The sequence below is a fragment of the Schistocerca americana genome, chromosome 3 (assembly GCF_021461395.2).
Source record: "Schistocerca americana isolate TAMUIC-IGC-003095 chromosome 3, iqSchAmer2.1, whole genome shotgun sequence".
Taxonomy (NCBI): Eukaryota; Metazoa; Arthropoda; class Insecta; order Orthoptera; family Acrididae; genus Schistocerca; species Schistocerca americana.
In genome coordinates, this window is record NC_060121.1 from 160622557 (window position 1) to 160640665 (window position 18109).

Below are 18109 nucleotides of genomic sequence, written 5' to 3' on the forward strand. Positions count from 1 at the left end.
CTAAAATACAGTGCTCTTAAATGGGTTGAAATGTCACTCAGTGTTCATATGCATCCAGGTATAGTAGTACTGCCACATATCGACTATATTTAAAGGAAATCTTCATATGTTAATGAAGTTACATTACAGTGTGTAACTAGAAGCTTAGTATATCAGTAGTGCTAGTATCATAACGAAGGGGAGGGAATAAATAACAACAGTGTAACCAACCATGTACTCAAATTGGGCTTAAAGGAATATTGACAACATATGTATGTAGTAGCGGTAGCGATGGGTAACATTATTTAAACAATGTAAACCTTAAGATAAAGGCATTAGGGGCTCAACCATTGAGTGTACATTTTGCAAAGCATATAGAAAATATTCTGCTCATAATCAATTAAAGTGATTGCTAAACAAAATACGTACTTGAATATGTACACACTTAAACACTTTAGCTGGAATGTAGATATCGAGTTACAGATGAATTATCTAATATATCAATACATATTGGTTATGTACATAACAGTATTTAACAACACAGTTTTAAGTGAAAAGAAATATGTGACCTGTTGTTCATTAAATTGAGAACTACATCTTGGGAGTACAAACGTACTTTAGGTGAGGACAACTTATTGACCAGTAGTCCATGTCAAACATAATAAAAATTGAAAATAGAATTACTGAATGTTTAGCATATTCAGTGTAAAACAGCAGGACACAAGTTACAAACATTTTATAAATGTTTATAATGAACAACTGTAATACACAGGATGTGGATAACAAACTATAACATAACTTATTTGTACTGCAATCGCGCAGTGAAGAATCCTGACAGGGGTATAAGAAAACTGTGTGCAATAAAAGTGTCATTAACATCACGTATTGGACTCCAGAAAAACTTTTTGGTCGGACGTACATTTGGAAAAGATCACGCTTATATGGCCTAATTGGCGTGAAAATCCTAGAAGGTGTTGCAATTTGTGAACAACGTAAAAATTCGTTGAGTCTACGAGAAACATAGATCTGAAAATATCCAACTTTAGTGTGGTTTACATACTTTACAGCTACTTCTAGCAGTCGGCTGGACCACTTTCATTTGGCTGCTTCACTACGTATTCCGCATTTGTCAGTTGAAATAATTCCTGCCAACTTCACTGTGTTGGTTCAATGACTCTTAACCAGGTCACCCAGTGGGTACATCTTTCTCGCCATATTTGGCGGTCCCCTCTCTGGATGACGTCATCGCTGCCGTGTGCGGGGCAAGCAAGCCATTTCCGAGTGTGTTATCCCTCGCTTACGGAATGGTGGGCTGCCACTGCCACACCTCGGCTTTGCACTGCACTCATGCCATTTAGCAACGTTAAAGCGGATGAAATGAGGAACTCTCGGGAATTTTATTATGCTGTCCTTCGCGATCTTTATGACTGTTCGCGAGACGTCCCACTGAGAGTTATGAATGTCGTTACCTGACGGCGAAACTCCCGTAACTCAAAATACTGCAATTAGATGGTCTTCGTTTGCCTTCCCAGACACGTTCGGTTCTCCAGCATGAGTTGGGGTCTGTGTATGATCTAATTCGGCTTCGAACGTTGCCTCCAAGGAAGTGTCTGAGCACCATTCGTTCTGTAGGTGGTAGCGAGTGGTCATCCCAACCAGATATAATGCGTGAACTCTCTCGGTATTTTTCCGATCTCTACACCGGAGTGGAATATGACGAAATACGGCCTGCTGATTTTACTTCCTCCTTGATAGTGTTGTTACGCCAACTCTCAATGAGGAATTTTTGGCAGTTTTCATCGTGACTACGTTCATGAGATTGCAATTCACTCTCCTTCCCGCACATTGCCGGGTTTGAATGTTCTTGCCGAAGAATTTTATTTTCGGATTTGGCCTCTGATAGGAGATACGATAACGTATATGGTGCATGAAATGGTGCAAGGGGTCTACATCCCAGCCTCCATTAAGATCGGAAGAATTGTTTTAATTACCAAAAAGACGGGACGCTACTCTATTTTGGTCATAAAATAGTCGCACTGGCGATAAACAGCCGTCTGTCGGTTTTGCTCGCTGGCGTGGTCGCGCGTTATCAAGGCTGTCATCTGGGTCGTACTCGCTTGCTGAATGTCGTGATCTCGACTGCCTCCTCTGTCCTTTTAACGGGAGGTCTACTTTCCATTGATTTTAATCGTGCGAGTGACGGGGTTAGTCAAGTTATTCTGTAGCGAGAGTTGACAGCTGTTGGTTTTAATGATGCTGCACGAAGGACGTTCACGTCTCTAGTTACTGGCATTCAGGCGTCTACTGATGTGAACGGTGGTCTTCCCCCCCCCCCCCCCCCCCCCCGCCCCCTCCATAGAAGTGTGACGAGGTGTAGTCCGCTATCTATGTCGTTACTCGCGCTTCTTCTGGAACCCATTTTGAGGCCCATAGTTGCTCGACTGGATAGCAGGTCGTTATTGGGCGAAAGGTTTATCGTTAGCGCGTGCGCCGTTGGCTTTACGGTGCTTCTTCCTTCTCATGACGACATACCGATCCTCAAGGACTGTAGGATGCATTTTGTCGTCTTACGAGAGCACAGGTTAACGACCGGAGACACTGATTACTCAGTGTGCGGGGATCTGACGCGGTTGAGACTCCATGGGCTTTTGCGGTCGCCCGCAATCGATCGTTGGGTATTGTTATCGATTGTTGTCCGATGAAGATTGGTGGGTTAAACTGGACATCCGTCACGGACTGGATTCAACGAGCGATCCTTAAACACTCGCGTCACTCTCTCTCGTTACTTCATAACTTTCAGTCCTTGGAAAGTTACGTGTTGTGTAAATCTTATTTTGTTGCCCAAATTTGTGCCTTTCCTGCGATGATGTCCCGAAAGTTACATCGATTATCTAGCAAGTATATTTGGTGAAACCCTATTTTTCGAGTGCGTTATCCGGCTATGGCGCGACCCCTGTTGGAGGGAGGTTTTGGCCTCCCTGATGTTCGGGATGAGGCTTCTGATTTACTTCTTCGACGCACTACTTTTAAGTGCCTTCGCGTCCCCCAGTGACTTATAGCTCGCCTTTTTGCCTGTCTCCGACCCAAGAGCTTAACTCCGCCAATAGATGTTGGTAGGATAAATAATAAATTAAGGCATATTCGTGAATTTTTTTTATGTCTGTTACTTCAGGACTAGGCGCTTCAGTCTGGAACCGCGCGACCGCTACGGTCACAGTTGCGAATCCTGCCTAGGGCATGGATGTGTGTGATGACCTTAGGTTAGTTAGGTTTAAGTAGTTCTAGGGGAATGATGATCTCAGCTGTTGAGTCCCATAGTGCTCAGAGCCATTTGAACCCAATCTGACCTCTCTGTAAAAATGCTAGTATGCCGCTGGACGTTTCCAAATCACGTTTCCTCTGTGGAGTCCCCATCACCAGACACAGAATGGAAGGTTGTTTGATCCAGTGTCAGCCTACCCCTGTGTTCTCGTGGTACCAAGTCGTTCATAACCTTGTCTCCAACAACGTTCGACTTTTTCCTATTGGACTGATGCAGTTGTTGCCATGAAACAGATACATTTATGTCACCCCTTGGTCTCATGCGCACACAGTTATTGCAGTTGGCTCCGCCGACAATTGGCATTTCTTGCCAGGAGGACGGAAGCGACAATCTCCACTGACATTCTCCTGCGTCCCGATTCAACCTTGTTCCCCAGAACAGAGAACAATACAGTTGTGTGGCGTATCGGGCTCTATGTTCATTACGTGATGGTGAGCGGTCATGACACGGAACCTTGTGCCTTTTTCCAGTATATGGTTTCTACCCAATGGATAGGTTGCCACACTGTCGTCCACTTTTTGCGAACATGCTGTATCTCGTCTTTGGTCGTCAAGGAGTTGGATGATGTGTAGAAATCCTTTACTGTTGGAATGTTTCATTCCTGTTACCTTGTTTTTGGTAAAATTGACAAAAAAGTGGTGAGTTAACCGGTCGTCGTGGAATTCTCATTGCCGTTACCTTTCAGATGTATCTTTACACAGATTATTTCATTTTTGTGGCTCTGTTAGACTTTTTGTTGTTTAAGTAATGGAAAAATAAGTTGTTGCACGGTAAGACTAAAAATGATACACTTTCTGTTTAAGTGGTGGAAGCCATGTAGGATTTTGTCCCACCATGTTCCTTCCTTTTTAGAGCAGCAAGTAATTTCAGATAAATAAAAATAAAAGATAAATAAAGAAAAGGGCGGTACTATGTGATAGTCCAGCGCAGTGACAGTAGGGGGCGAGAAAGGGGGGGGGGGGGGGGAGACATCGTGGTTAGGCCACGACATGCGACCCTTGCCCACCTTGTCTCCACCCAGCCTTAAGTTGCCCCTGTGTCCGTTCTTTCTTGCCATTACAATCAAAACAAGAAAGAAATTAATATTGTCCAATAACTGTAAGGTAGCAGTGTATGGTGTGTTTCTGGTTCGCACCCCACCGGATCCAAAACTTTCAGTATTAACCTTCGCGTTTCATAATAAAAAAAATTAAGGACGAGACAGACGTTCGAATACTGGTCAGGCACAAATTTTCAACTTTTCCCATTCATATAAATGAATTCTGCCTGACAGCTAACGTCTTTAATTCCTTTGTGTCATGAATCATAATGGCTGCAGGATCAATATAACCGAATGACGAGACAGCACATATACATTACTGGCCATTAAAATTGCCACACCGCGAAGATGACGTGCTACAGACGTGAAATTTAAACGACAGGAAGAAGATGCTCTGATATGCAAATGATTAACTTTTCAGAGCATTCACATAAGGTTGGCGCTGGTGGCGGCACCTCCAACGTTCTGACATTGGGAAAGTTTCCAACCGATTTCTCATACACAAACACCAGTTGACCGGCGTTGCCTGGTGGAACGTTGTTGTGATGCCTCCTGTAAGGAGGAGAAATGCGTTCCATCACGTTTCCGACTTTGATAAAGGTCGGATTGTAGCCTATCGCGATTGCGGTTTATCGTATCGCGACATTGCTGCTCGCGTTGGTCGAGATCCAATGACTGTTAACAGAATATGGAATCGGTGGGTTCAGGAGGGTAATACGGAACGCCGTGCTGGATCCCAATGGCCTCGTATCACTAGCAGTCGAGATGACAGGCATCTTATCCGCATGGCTCTAACGGATCGTGCAGCCATGTCTCGATCCCTGAGTCAACAGATGGGGACGTTTGCAAGACAATAACCATCTGCACGATCAGTTCGACCACGTTTGCATCAGCATGCACTATCAGCTCGGAGACCATGGCTGCGGGTACCCTTGACGCTGCATCACAGGCAGCAGCGCCTGTGACGGTCTACTCAACGACGAACTGGGATGCACGAATGGCAAAACGTCAACTTTTCGGATGAATCCCGGTTCTTTTTACAGTATCATGACGGTCGCATCCGTGTTTGACGACCGGCGTGATGGTATGGGGTGCCATTGGTTACACGTCTCGGTCACCTCTTGTTCTCATTGACGGCACTTTGAACATTTGACGTTACATTTCAGATGTGTTATGACCCGTGTCTCTACCCTTCATGTGATTCCTGCGAAACCCTACACTTCAGCAGGATAATGCACGACCGCATGTTGCAGGTCCCGTACGGGCTTTTCTGGATACAAAAATGGTCGACTGCTGCCCTGGCCAGCACTTTCTCCAGATCTCTCACCAACTGAAAACGTCTGGTCAATGGTGGCCGAGCAACTTGCTCGTCACAATACGCCAGTCACTATTCCTGATGAACTGTGGTATCGTGTAGAAGCTGCATGGGCAGCTGTACCTGTACACGCCATCCAAGCTGTGCTTCACTCAATGCCCAGGCGTATCAAGGCCTTTATTACGGCCAGAGGTGGTTGTTCTGGGTACTGATTTCTCATGATCTATGCACCCAAACTGCGTGAAAATGTAATCACATGTCAGTTCTACTATGAATACTCGATGGCCATCTGCATTGCTTGTTGGTGTAGCAATTTTAATGGCTAGTAGTGTATAATTACGGCGAGGATGGCAGCTAATGTCTTCAATTCCTTTGTGTCTTGACACATTTTACAGAAAAAATCTGGGAAATGGAATATTTGTGAAGCAAGCGGATATACGCTGGTTGCAGGTACGGACGTCGCCCGCTGCAGTTGGCCTGCGTGGTGATGCATGTCGTCAGCAGGGTGGCGATGCTGTTCACTCCGTCTCTGCTCCCGCTGTTCGTCATGGCGGAGTCGCTGGTGGGGGGCGCTGCAGGCGTCATGCTGGAGTCGGCGGTATCTGTAGGTGATTATGGGGGATAAAGTGTTGCAGCAGTGCCAGAGCGACGATTACAAAACCTTGAAAAAGTATTTTTCATGGAAGGAACTGGAAACTACTCTGACAGAGGGCTTCTCCTGTATCTTTACTCTTTTCTTCCTTGATAACTTTTCTCGAGCTTCCATCCGGGCCACGTGGTCATATGTCCAGGAGCTTCGAGCTGAGAACTGCAGTCATGCTCATAAATTAAGGATAATGCTGATACATGGTGAAACAACGCTCTGGTGGGCGGTTAGCCGGTTTAAATGACCTCGGCGTATGACCATGTGGGTTCATTTGACCTGCGGTCGGCGCTCGGTGGCGCTGGCAGCAGTCCACATACACAGAGGTATGTTGGTGCATTTCAGAGTACGGGGCAGCGAGTAAGTGTGCAGAAGTGTTCAGACTTGCTAGTGGTGTGTTGAAGGTGGCTCGAAGAGCACATATTGATGACGTTATGAGGGGTAGAGTACTAGGGCGATTGGAGGCTGGTCAAACACATTCGGTCGTATCACGGGCCCTCTGTGTGCCACAAAGTGTGATCTCAAGATTATGGCAACTATTCCAGCAGACCGGAAACGTGTCCAGGCGCTACAGTACGGACGTCTACAGTGTACAACACCACAAGAAGACCGATATCTCACCTTCAGTGCCCACAGACGGCCACGGAGTACTGCAGGTGGCCTTGCTCGGGACCTTACCGCAGGCACCGGTACAGCTGTCTCCAGACACACAGTCTACAGACGACTGAACAGACATGGTTTATTCGCCCGGAGCCCTGCAAGGTGCATTCCCCTGACCCCTGGTCACAGGAGAGCCCGTAAAGCCTGGTGTAAAGAACACAGTACATGGTCACTGGAACAGTGGTCAAAGGTTATGTTCACGGACGTCCAGGTATAGTCTGAACAGTGATTCCCGCGGGGTTTTCATCTGGCGTGAACCAGGAACCAGATACCAACCCCTTAATGTCCTTGAAACGGGCCTATATGAAGTTCGTGGTTTGATGGTGTGTGATGGGGTTATGATTGATGCACATGCACCCCTGCATGTCTCTGACAGAGGAACTGTAAGAGGTCAGGTATATTGGAACATAATTTTGCACCAGTATGTCCGCCTTTTCAGTGGTGCGTGCAGTGGGTCCCACCTACCTTCAGATGGATGATAACGCACGGCGCCACCGAGCTGCCATCGTGCAGCAGTACATCGGAACAGAAGGAATCAGGCGAATGGAGCGGCCTGCCTGTTCTCCAGACGTAAACCCCCTCTTTGTTGACCTATTGCTACACGTCTTCATCCCCTAGGTCTCTGCAGGAGCTCCGACAGGCACTGGTGCAAGAATGGGAGGCTATACCCCAGCAGCTGCTCGACTACCTGATCCAGACCCGTTGTGCGGCCTTTGTACTTGTGCATTGTTATCATATCCCATATTGATGTGGGGGTACATGCGCAGGAAACAGTGGCGTTTTGTAGCACATGTGTTTCGGAGCGGTTTTATCAACTTATCACCAATACCGTGGACTTACACATCTGTGTCCTGTGTGTTCCCTACGTGCCTATGCTATTAGCGCCAGTTTTGTCTAGTGCCACGTTGTGTGGCACCGCATTCTGCATTTGTCCTTAATGTATGAGCATTAGTGTAGTTGGCGAGGCTACCTTCTGCGAAAACACTGCTACTCACTACGGTGCCTTATACGGTAATTTTATCGTTGCGAGCCTGCATGAGCCTTCCAGTAGCCGGATTCCAAGCTGTGTTCAGCTGCAGAGTGGTCTTTATTAAGGGTGTTGTCAGTCTTTTATGACGCTACTCCAGAAATTATTGATCCGTTTAATAACAGATGTCTTGTCGAATGCAATTCGGTGTACATTTTCTGTTTCCTGTTGTCGGTGATTTCTCAGGATACCGCAGGCAGTAACACCTCTCGTGTTCCACAAGGCGCTGTTAATGGTACGCACAGTGTATCCGACGTAAATGTGCCCACAATTAGACGGCATTGTACACACGCCTTGCGTTGGAAGGCTTACATCGTCTTTCAGAGGGCTCATGAGCTGTCGAATTTTTGCTGGAGCCCTGAAGACCTGACTATTATATTACTTGTGATATTAAAAATTTGTAGACTGACAAATAACATTGTAAATTTAATAAAAGTTCATCCAATTACACGTATTCTTCTCATTATATCAATTGTAATATAAATAGTAAAGAAAATGGCTATGTTGAAAATAAAAATAACTGACGAACGGGACTCGATCCAGCGATGCAGTGATTACAGAGCTTGAACGCTAACCACTCGGCTGCCGCCCCTTCATGATAAAACTGGCCACTCACAGTTGTATGTTTGACGACCGAAAGTATCTTGCGATTTTCTCAATAACGCTGGAGAAGTACGCGCTACTGCTTACACATTTTGTTGTCCTCGTGGAGTACTACGAGTGTATGAAGTTTCCAGTAAATCCGCGTTCCAGACGTCGTGGCCTCCCTTTGTAAGTGCTAAGCAATGCTCTAGGCCGGGTATAGAGCGACGCCGCTGGACAGTCGGTGATTGGAGACGAATTGTTTAGATTGATGAATCACGTGTTCCCCTGTGGCAATATAGTGGAGGGGTTTGTGTTCGGCAAAAACCTACTGAACGTTACCTAAGATCATGTGTATGTCTACAGTAAAGAACCCTGCAGTTGGTGTTATGATATGGCAATGTTTTCAGTAATTACTGTCTACTGCTTTTCCTGCGCTTAAGAAAACAACACTAAATTCGGTAGCATATCAACTCATTTAACAGCACTGTGTACTGCGGATGGTACAGGGTCACTTAGGAGACGTTATTTGTTTGGATTAGCACGACAACGCACCCTGTCACAAAGCAGCATCTATGAGGCAATCGTCTGTGGACAATAACATTCCTGGAATGGACTGGCCTGTCCATAGTCCATTCCTGAACCTAATGGAACACTTTCCAGGCGACTCAGAACGTGTGCTTCGCTTAAGACTCCAGTGGCCAGCACCTCTTTCTTAATGTGGGGAGGCCTTGCACTGCACTCGACATCAAATGGGCAAACAGATGTAGTCAGTACGACTACACGTAAAGAAACGGTGGCAGTTGACGAGGATAAAACAAATAATAACGCCGAAAGGGATAACGCTACAGTTAGAAAACCACTCAATATGAAGCAGCTGTATGAAGACATAATGGTATTTATTGAAAATGAATTTTCTGGGCAAAAGATGACACAGCCCAAGAATAAGCGGACTAAAAGTGGAATTACTGGCAAAAATATCGCAATGCGCTATAAAGCAGGCCTTATTAACAGGCGGTGCAGATCGGAACACCTACAAAAATAAAATGAGAGAATATTAACGAAACTAGAGAAAACATGCAGATGTGTGGTACTAACAGAGCGACCAAGTAGAGATGCAAGCAAAACAGCTCCTGCAGCTGAAATCACAGCAGAGCAAGCAATCGAACAAAATGTTTTGCTCATAAAGTCAAGAACAAATGAAGAGGCAAAGACAGTGCAACAAAATCTGACGAACTTAATGAACCAGACCAAAGAGAAAATTTGTATGAAGAAGGTCAAGCAAACCGATAATGTAATCCTCTTCGAAATTGCTACATGAAGGGTCACGAAAAAGATAATCAACAACAAAAAGGTGCAAGAGAAACTGATTTGTGAATAGCCTAAGATTAAGAGACCTTTAATGATTGTGTACCACATCCCAGTGGACACAAATGCAAAGACACCGAAAGACACAATACACTTGAAGAACCCTGAAGATGAACTGCCCAAGGAAACCTTCCGAAACGGCTTTACAGTCCGATTCAGGACAGAACCAGTGAGAAGAAAAGTGGTCCATCAAGTTACTGAAATGAGAGCCCCCTGGTTATAACAGCACTCGTGAAGCGACAAAAAGTATGTCTTGGATTTCATTCGGCTTCAGTGAAAGACTTTCTAGTAGTGAGGAGGTGTTTTGAACACCAAGACCTTGGTCATCTGGCAGAACATAAAACATTGTGATAAACAATTAGTAATTTGTGGACATTGTGAGTAAAAAGGCCAGATCAGAAAATACAGCATTAAAAACAAACAAGTGGCAGTGTGTGTACCATGTAAATACAGATGTAAAAATACACGGGGAAGAGAGATGAATGTTACACATATCAAATCCTCCTAACAATGAAGAATTTTAAGAACGAATTATGGAGAGGCGTCTCATGCCATTAGAAAGCAATGAGCACTCTAATGGTACCATAAAGTGTGTTCTATGTAAGGAACATAAATCACCAAATAGGAGGGGGAGGGACGACGAAAGAGCAAGAAATTTCTGCCAATAAGTGGACAGTAAATACCATAGAAGAGAACATGTGACACAGACCTGCGAAAAATCAGGAGAAAAGTTTTCGGAGAAAACTCAAAACTATGTGATATAAGACAGAAGCAAAATCACAGACGTTTATAGGAGTGACATTATACTGCAAGTTATCAGGATTTATTGATAGAAACTGGGTAGTTCTTGGTAGAATGCGACAGCACAAAACCTGAGGAAAATACTGCACTGCCTAAAGAAGTAAAAGATGATTCTACAATGCAGGGTATGTATCAGCAACAAAAACAGTACGAAATCCAGAGACAGTTCATACAGAAAAGAAGCATCTACTGCAGAGAAGTAAACAATAAAACACAGAGGGAAACAGATCTGCGACACATTTATAAAAGTGTAGTGTAATGGCGACTTTTGCTACAGAATGTATCAGGATGACCAAATGTAGCAGGGAGACACCAAATGCAGTGGGTGGGTGCCAGGAGGTGCCGTATTAAAATTCGGTGAGAACTTTCCCAAATGATTTATTGTTTCAAACTACAGTGTCCTCGTTCACCTCTGTCTGCGTCAATGGGCCCCGCAATGCTGAGGGAGCACCCCAGCAGCCTGCGCAATACAATCCTGTGTCGTGCTGGCCTTGACTGGCCCACTGCGTTCTGATGATGTCAGGATGGGTGCACCAGCAGCTGTCCCAGCGCCCACCATCCTCTATATCTCCGTGCTGCTCTGCCAGGAGCCGTAGGCCATTCCCGCTGTTGCTTCTTCATCACTGGCATAGCTGTGATCACAGCGGCAAGCGCCCACGATCCGGCGTCCGAATCTGTGACCCTCATCTCGGGATGTCTCCGGCGTTTGTTGCGAGCCGAGACGACTGCCTGCGGTACCGCGCCAAACAGTGGCGCACCACTGGCTGACTGTGGACGCCGTGTTGGCCTCAGAGGGTCGAACTAATGATCTGCCGTGCACTGGGACACTCGCACTCCATCTGTTGCTGCGTGTAGCCGGTGGTGTGACATGCCTCGTCATCCATGAGAGCTGCCACACTTGAATGAATCTCGTTGGAAAACGACACCTATTTGTGTGTGGCTGTGCGCCTCTGTTTTGCTAATGTGCCACTCCGAGTCACATATGCACCACAATTGGGTTGCGCCAGTGGGCCACTTTTGCCTGTAGTTACGCCATGCAAACCGCTGCATTTACTCTTTTCAGCGGTTCGACGACTCCTTACTTTGCAACCGCTGTTCAGTGTAACTTACTGCAATCTGGCCCGCAGCTGGCTGTAGCTTGTGCTCAGAAATGTTGCACCGAATCTAACTTTCCTATCTTAAACTGTGGTGCCGCTACATTATTCCCCTTTTTGGAAAGACCCAGTCCCTGGGTCGACCCTTAACTAGCTCTTGACTTATCTGGGTCAGCACCTATTTCATATTCCCTTACTACCAGAAAACTTAAATGTGACCTAGTGTCCTTAAAACACATTACATGAAACAAAACGTAAAAATTCCGTACTGGACGACCACTGCCCGATCAACCCCTCACCTACTCACCTCACGCCCTCCGTATGCAATGCACTGGGACTTGGACTACCCTTGGTTCCCTTTTGGATTTAGCTCTCCACCTGATCAGAAAGTGAGCAACACACAACAAAGTTAAGGCTGTGATGACACTTGGCACAGAGGTGCTCAAAATGATTGTTATTTGCCTTTGTCTTTCCCTATACTGAGCGACATGTTGATCAAGCTGTTCGGCTGATATGCGCCCCTCTTACCCTAAAATGAACTGGTTTACGGATCTCAATCAATCATTTTATAATGTCATGTTGATCTAATACACAGTGATTTTTACATGTTCAAGACCTCTTGTGAGGTAATACATCACACATAAATCAGTTTGTACATACATTTTATAAGGATGCGGAGAGACGATCTGGTAATGATGGCTCATTGTTCTCACCATCATAAGCTTTTAGTTCCCTTTTGTTTAGTCACAAGCACTGGCAATTATTGCGTTGGTAGAACACCATTGGTTCGCCTTGTCAGTGTCTTACCTGTGCGGCATGAAACGAACAAAGAAAACAACATTTTAGTACAAACGTTATATGCAAAGCACGTAATGAAATAATACATTTCAGTGCCTGCCTGGTGTGTTGGTCAAGCAGGCGCTAAAGATGGTGCATTTAGCTAATATCTGGAACACCATATATTCCTCACTCCAAGCTGAGCGATCTTAAGTTTGATTTTAGAAGTTCGCCATTGGGAACAAAGATTTGATACATTTTTTGACGAAACTGACTATCTTCTCAGTGAGGACTGACGGCGTCGATAACTAGTCGTTTCGCAAATTCATCGCCTTTATATTAATAATAGTAATGAATGACTAACATCCGTTTGTCACTTACTTTGTGACGTTTATGCAGTCGCTTAGCAAAAGTTTTTAATAATGTTTTCTTGATAAATCTACTTTAAAAGCCTCATAAAACTAAGTTTCATGTAACTTTCCACTGAGTGTCTTTAACATTAGTTAGTCTTCGATCTCTCTCTCTCCCTTATACGAATACACGACGCAATATTAACTGTACTACTTAGAAGGCAGCTTAACGAAAGGTGAACTACATTTTCAGCATTTGTAGATTTGAATAAACCTTTTGACAATGCTGGGTGGAATACTCGCTCTAAATTTCTGAAGGTAGCAGGGGTAAAATACAGGAAGTGAAAGGCTGTTTACAATTTGTACAGAAACTAGACGGCAGTTCAAATGGCTCTGAGCATTATGGGACTTAACATCTGAGGTCATCAGTCCCCTAGAACTTAGAACTACTAAAACCTAACTAACCTAAGGACATCACGCACATCCACGCCCGAAGCAGGATTCGAACCTGGGACCGTAGCAGTCGCGCAGTTCCTGACTGTAGCGCCTAGAACCGCTTGGCCACCCCGGCCGGCAGACGGCAGTTATAAGAGACGAGGTGCATGAAAAGGAAGTAATGGTTGAGAAGGAAGTGAGGCAGGGCTGTAGCCCATCGCCGATGTTATTCAGTCTGTACAATGAGCAATCAGTAAAGTAAACCAAAGAAAAATTTGCTGTAGGAATTAAATTTCAGGGAGTAGAAATAACAACTTTGAAGTGTGCCGATGATATTGTAATTCTATTAGAGACAGCAAAGGATTTGCGAGAGGAGTTGAACGGAATTGACGAGGAGGATATAGGATTAGTATCAACAAAAGCATGGCAAGGATAATGGAATACAGTCGAATTAAATCAGGTGATACTCAGGGAATTAGATTAGGAAACGAGACACTTAGAGATGGGTTTCGTTATATGGCAGAAAAATGACGGATGATGGCAGAAGTAGGGGTTAAAAAATCTAGACTGTCAACGGCAAGCTTTCTGAAGAAGAGACATTTTTAACATCGAATAAGCGTTCAAGTGTTAGGAAGTCTTTTCTGGAAGTGTTTGTGTGGAATGCAGCTATGAATGGAAGTGAAACGTGGAGAATAAACAGTTTAGATCAGAACAGAAGGTTTTGAAAGGTGGTGTTACAGAAGAATGATGAAGGACAGATGATCAGATCACGTAGCCAATGAAGAAGTGCTGAATCGAAATAGACAGAAAAAAATTTATGACGGAACTTGATTAGACGAAACGATTAGCTGACAGGACACATTATGAGACATCAAGGGATCACCAATTTAGTATCGGAGGGACGTGTGGGAGGTAAAAATTGTAGAGTGAGACCAAGAGAAGAACACAGTAATATGATTTAAGAAGACTCACAAGGATGTAAGTTGCAGCAGTTATTCGGAGACGAATACTTGAAACTTCACATAACAAAATTACAATAATGTTGCATAAGTAACGTCTTTCATACACTGAAGAATCATCATTCTTTCATACCTTAGAACTGCTGTGTTTAGTCCCTATTAGTGCTGAGTTATTTTTACATTCCATAATTTAATATTTCTTTACACGAAAAAAAATAACATTTTAGTACACACATCATACACAAAATACGTAAATAAATAATATACTTTTCTTGACTAGCTAATTTGGCTGAAGGGGAAACTAAGGACTGTATAGTACACTAAAATCTGCAGCAGCACAAAATGGCACCCTAACAAAATCACATACGGCTAAGGGTATGCTCAATCTGAAGCAGGTTCTGTCTTATGCCGTATCCTTGGTTTCCTTTGAACTAACTTAACTCTGTTAGCTGTAGGGAGCCGCTTACCTCCAAACTACAGCGCATCGTGGTACTGACGCATGAAGATCGTAGCCACAGGTAAAGAAAAAAAAACACCCTGGATACTGCTAGTTTAGATTTGTAGACACACTCTAAACAATTTAGCCAAAAGTATGAAAATATGTCGCAAAAAATATATCCCTAGCCCCCTGAACCAATTTCAGTATGTCAACTGACTTCTTTGAATAATAAGAGCACAACTTTCATCACTTTGAAAACACGCAGTTTCATGTTGTGACATGTGAGATGAGTGCGTAGAAATTTGCCTGTAATCGCATTATAATAACAACACGCACATGGTTCCTGTCAGCTGCTTTATGTTCTCTATAGCTGTTTTTATTTTTGTGCTTTGTTGGTAATGTGAAATTTCTCCGAGGCAATTTATATGATCTCTTCACTATACGTTAATCTGATCGAACTCTGCCCGCATCTCGTGGTCGTGCGGTAGCGTTCTCGCTTCCCACGCCCGGGTTCCCGGGTTCGATTCCCGGCGGGGTCAGGGATTTTCCCTGCCTTGTGATGGCTGGGTGTTGTGTGTTGTCCTTAGGTTAGTTAGGCTTAAGTAGTTCTAAGTTCTAGGGGACTTATGACCATAGTAGTTGAGTCCCATAGTGCTCAGAGCCATTTGAACCATTTGATCGAACTCTGATTTTGGTCGTATAATATTTTGCTCTATAAATTTAGTGTATATATTATGTAACCTTAAGCTGTATGTGGACTCAGTATTATTCATTTGTTTGTTGTTATGCTAAGTGTTGCATTTTATTTGTAAATGTTAGTGTACACGGTAATATGGAAGTGTATCACGTGAAATAACTTAAAATAAAAAAGCGTGACATTTTAAATTTAGTAATAAAATTAGATGCTGATTTTGATATTTCAGGGACGGAATTGACGGATATCAGAAACCGCTCTTGTATCAATTGCATGGCATGCATTGGTATACCTATAGGATTGGTGTCCACCTGCTTATGTGTTCAGATGTTTCCCAGCTGGAAGCACTCCTTGCTTTTTGCAGTCCTGTGCTGCCTTATATTACTACTCTTCTGCAGGTAAGATGATGGGTATATACGAAGGCCTGCTGATAGGCGATTTGAGATTTAATATTGCGAGTAAGTTGAAAACGTAAGTAATGTCAGACTTACTCGTTGTTGCAGAAATATCAACCGATATGCAATATCGATGCCTCTTCCTATGTGCGTGTAATAAATGGTACTTCCTCATCTGTAACCCTTTTTTTGTGGACAATGTATAGAGGTGCATCTCTCAAGGAACGTCGAGCACCCTTTTTCATGCTGATGTCGGTGGCCAGATGTTGTGGCGTGACATCGAAATCGTTGACGAGCCGTTATCATTCATGACCGCTGCAATGTCGCCGACGCGAACATCTCTCCCAATGGGGTTTCACACGCTATCTGATTTAAAGTATCCGGAGCCATACTGAAACCGGTTCCGTCTTGTCTTGACTTGTCCTACTTCGCAGTAAGTCCTGTAATTTAGTTCTTGGGGTTTTCGTGGTCCTTTTTGTAGTATGCCGCCGGGTGCAGAGATCTGGATGCGTCACTGCGACCAAAAAAATCCTGCTATTGTTTTACTTTGTAACGACAATGCTATTTTGTAAATATTTCTGAACATTTTTAGGCATTAGCAAGATTCACAACCTGGCCCCAAGCAACATAGTTCATTGTTATTGAAACCTGGTTGGTAGGTACTCAGAGAGCGCACAGGATAAGGTTATGATTGTGGATGGGGATGTAAACAGTTACTGTGAGTTGCACAATCAAACATACAGCTTTATTTTTCTAAGAACCACTTGTATATACATTGTTTTAAAAGATCACAATTAGACAATACGGCTGAAGGCCTAGTTAAAGAAAACTTGAGATGCTTTCTGGGCTGAAGGGCCAACACCACACCAAAAACCAGAATGGGTCAGGGCCTGGCTTAGAAATCAAAAGCCATTAAAAATAAAAGGGAAAAATTTAAAACAAACATGCAATTGAAAACAATTAGCGGCTGAAGGCCTACACTACACATCTGAAGGACAACTGTAATTAAAACACATCAATAAACATTTTTTTCTAACCAAGAAATTTCTTTTTAAAGTTACAACGGAATGGCCAAAAGCCTAATTAAAGAAATATTAACTTATTGCACGCCTGAAGGTCACAAAGAAATTTGAAACAACTGTTGAAAGCCTGAAAAACAAGTCAGACAAACAATTTAAAACAAAACCCCTCCTTCTTATAAAAAATTTTTCCTTTGAACAATACACACAGCTGAAGGCCTTATAAAAGGGGTTCACGTAAATCCTCGGCTGAAGGCCAAACATAACACGTTGAACGACTAACGGCTTAGGGCCTGGATTATAAACAATATCAGATAGAACAAATTTTCAAGAAAAACACTTTTTTTTAAAAAATAAAATCAATAATCAAAATTTTAATTTAACATGGCTGAAGGCCTTTACGTAAAATTAAAAAAAAGCTGAATTAATACATGGACAAAGGCCTCGGACAATACTTCAAACTAAAATGAAAATCACAATCTAAAACAAACAGAACAAGTGGTGCTCAGAAGTGTTCCAAGTGTCAGCCTGAGAAGGTAGCTCAAACGTAAGATGAAAGGAGAGAGACAACCAAGAGTTGAAGTTAAATAATCGGATGGCCATCCTAACTAGAGATGGCCCAAGGGCCAACCAACAAGTTAAACAATTCTCGTCTGTCCGACCAACAGCAGAACGATGGAAAATATCGGCTGAGGACTAGGATATGAACAGCACTACAACTTCAGAAATTGGCGTCTAAAAATAGCCAAGGGAACAAACTATGAACCAAACAACTTAAAAGGCTGTAGAACTACATGCCTGCTGGACAGCATCAACACAAAGAGAAAAGGCACACTGCCGGAAAACAATGCACACTATCAGAGCAGGTAACTGGGGCGTTAATGGCCACAGGGCAGAAAATACCGCTGGTGCACGTCACTGGCAAGTAACCGTCAATCTAATAATTAATCACAATATAAGAAGACGGCTGCAAGATTTCGCTGACTCCAACACATCGTACATTGCTGCTAGCCCAAATGGCCCAGGGAGCAACAACCCAAAAATGAACGAAGAGATGTCACAATAGCTGAGGTTCCATTACAGGTTAACTGATCACTCAACTTCAGCGTCCAGGTACGGTGGCCAACGAAAATTGTCGCTCTCGCAGCTAGCAAAATCAAATGGTTCAAATGGCTCTGAGCACTATCGGACTTGACATCTTAGGTCATCAG

General features: G+C 43.7%; 1 protein-coding gene across 1 annotated transcript in view; it reads left to right on the forward strand.

The window, feature by feature from the left end:
• The window catches only part of LOC124605942 (solute carrier family 22 member 7-like), a 185330-nt gene that overhangs the window by 98543 nt on the left and 68678 nt on the right, over nucleotides 1-18109 (forward strand). The window contains exons 4-5 of the mRNA XM_047137901.1: nucleotides 6106-6263; nucleotides 15714-15882. Of these exons, the coding sequence (XP_046993857.1) occupies nucleotides 6106-6263; nucleotides 15714-15882 (327 nt within the window). The remainder of the gene's footprint in view (nucleotides 1-6105; nucleotides 6264-15713; nucleotides 15883-18109) is intronic.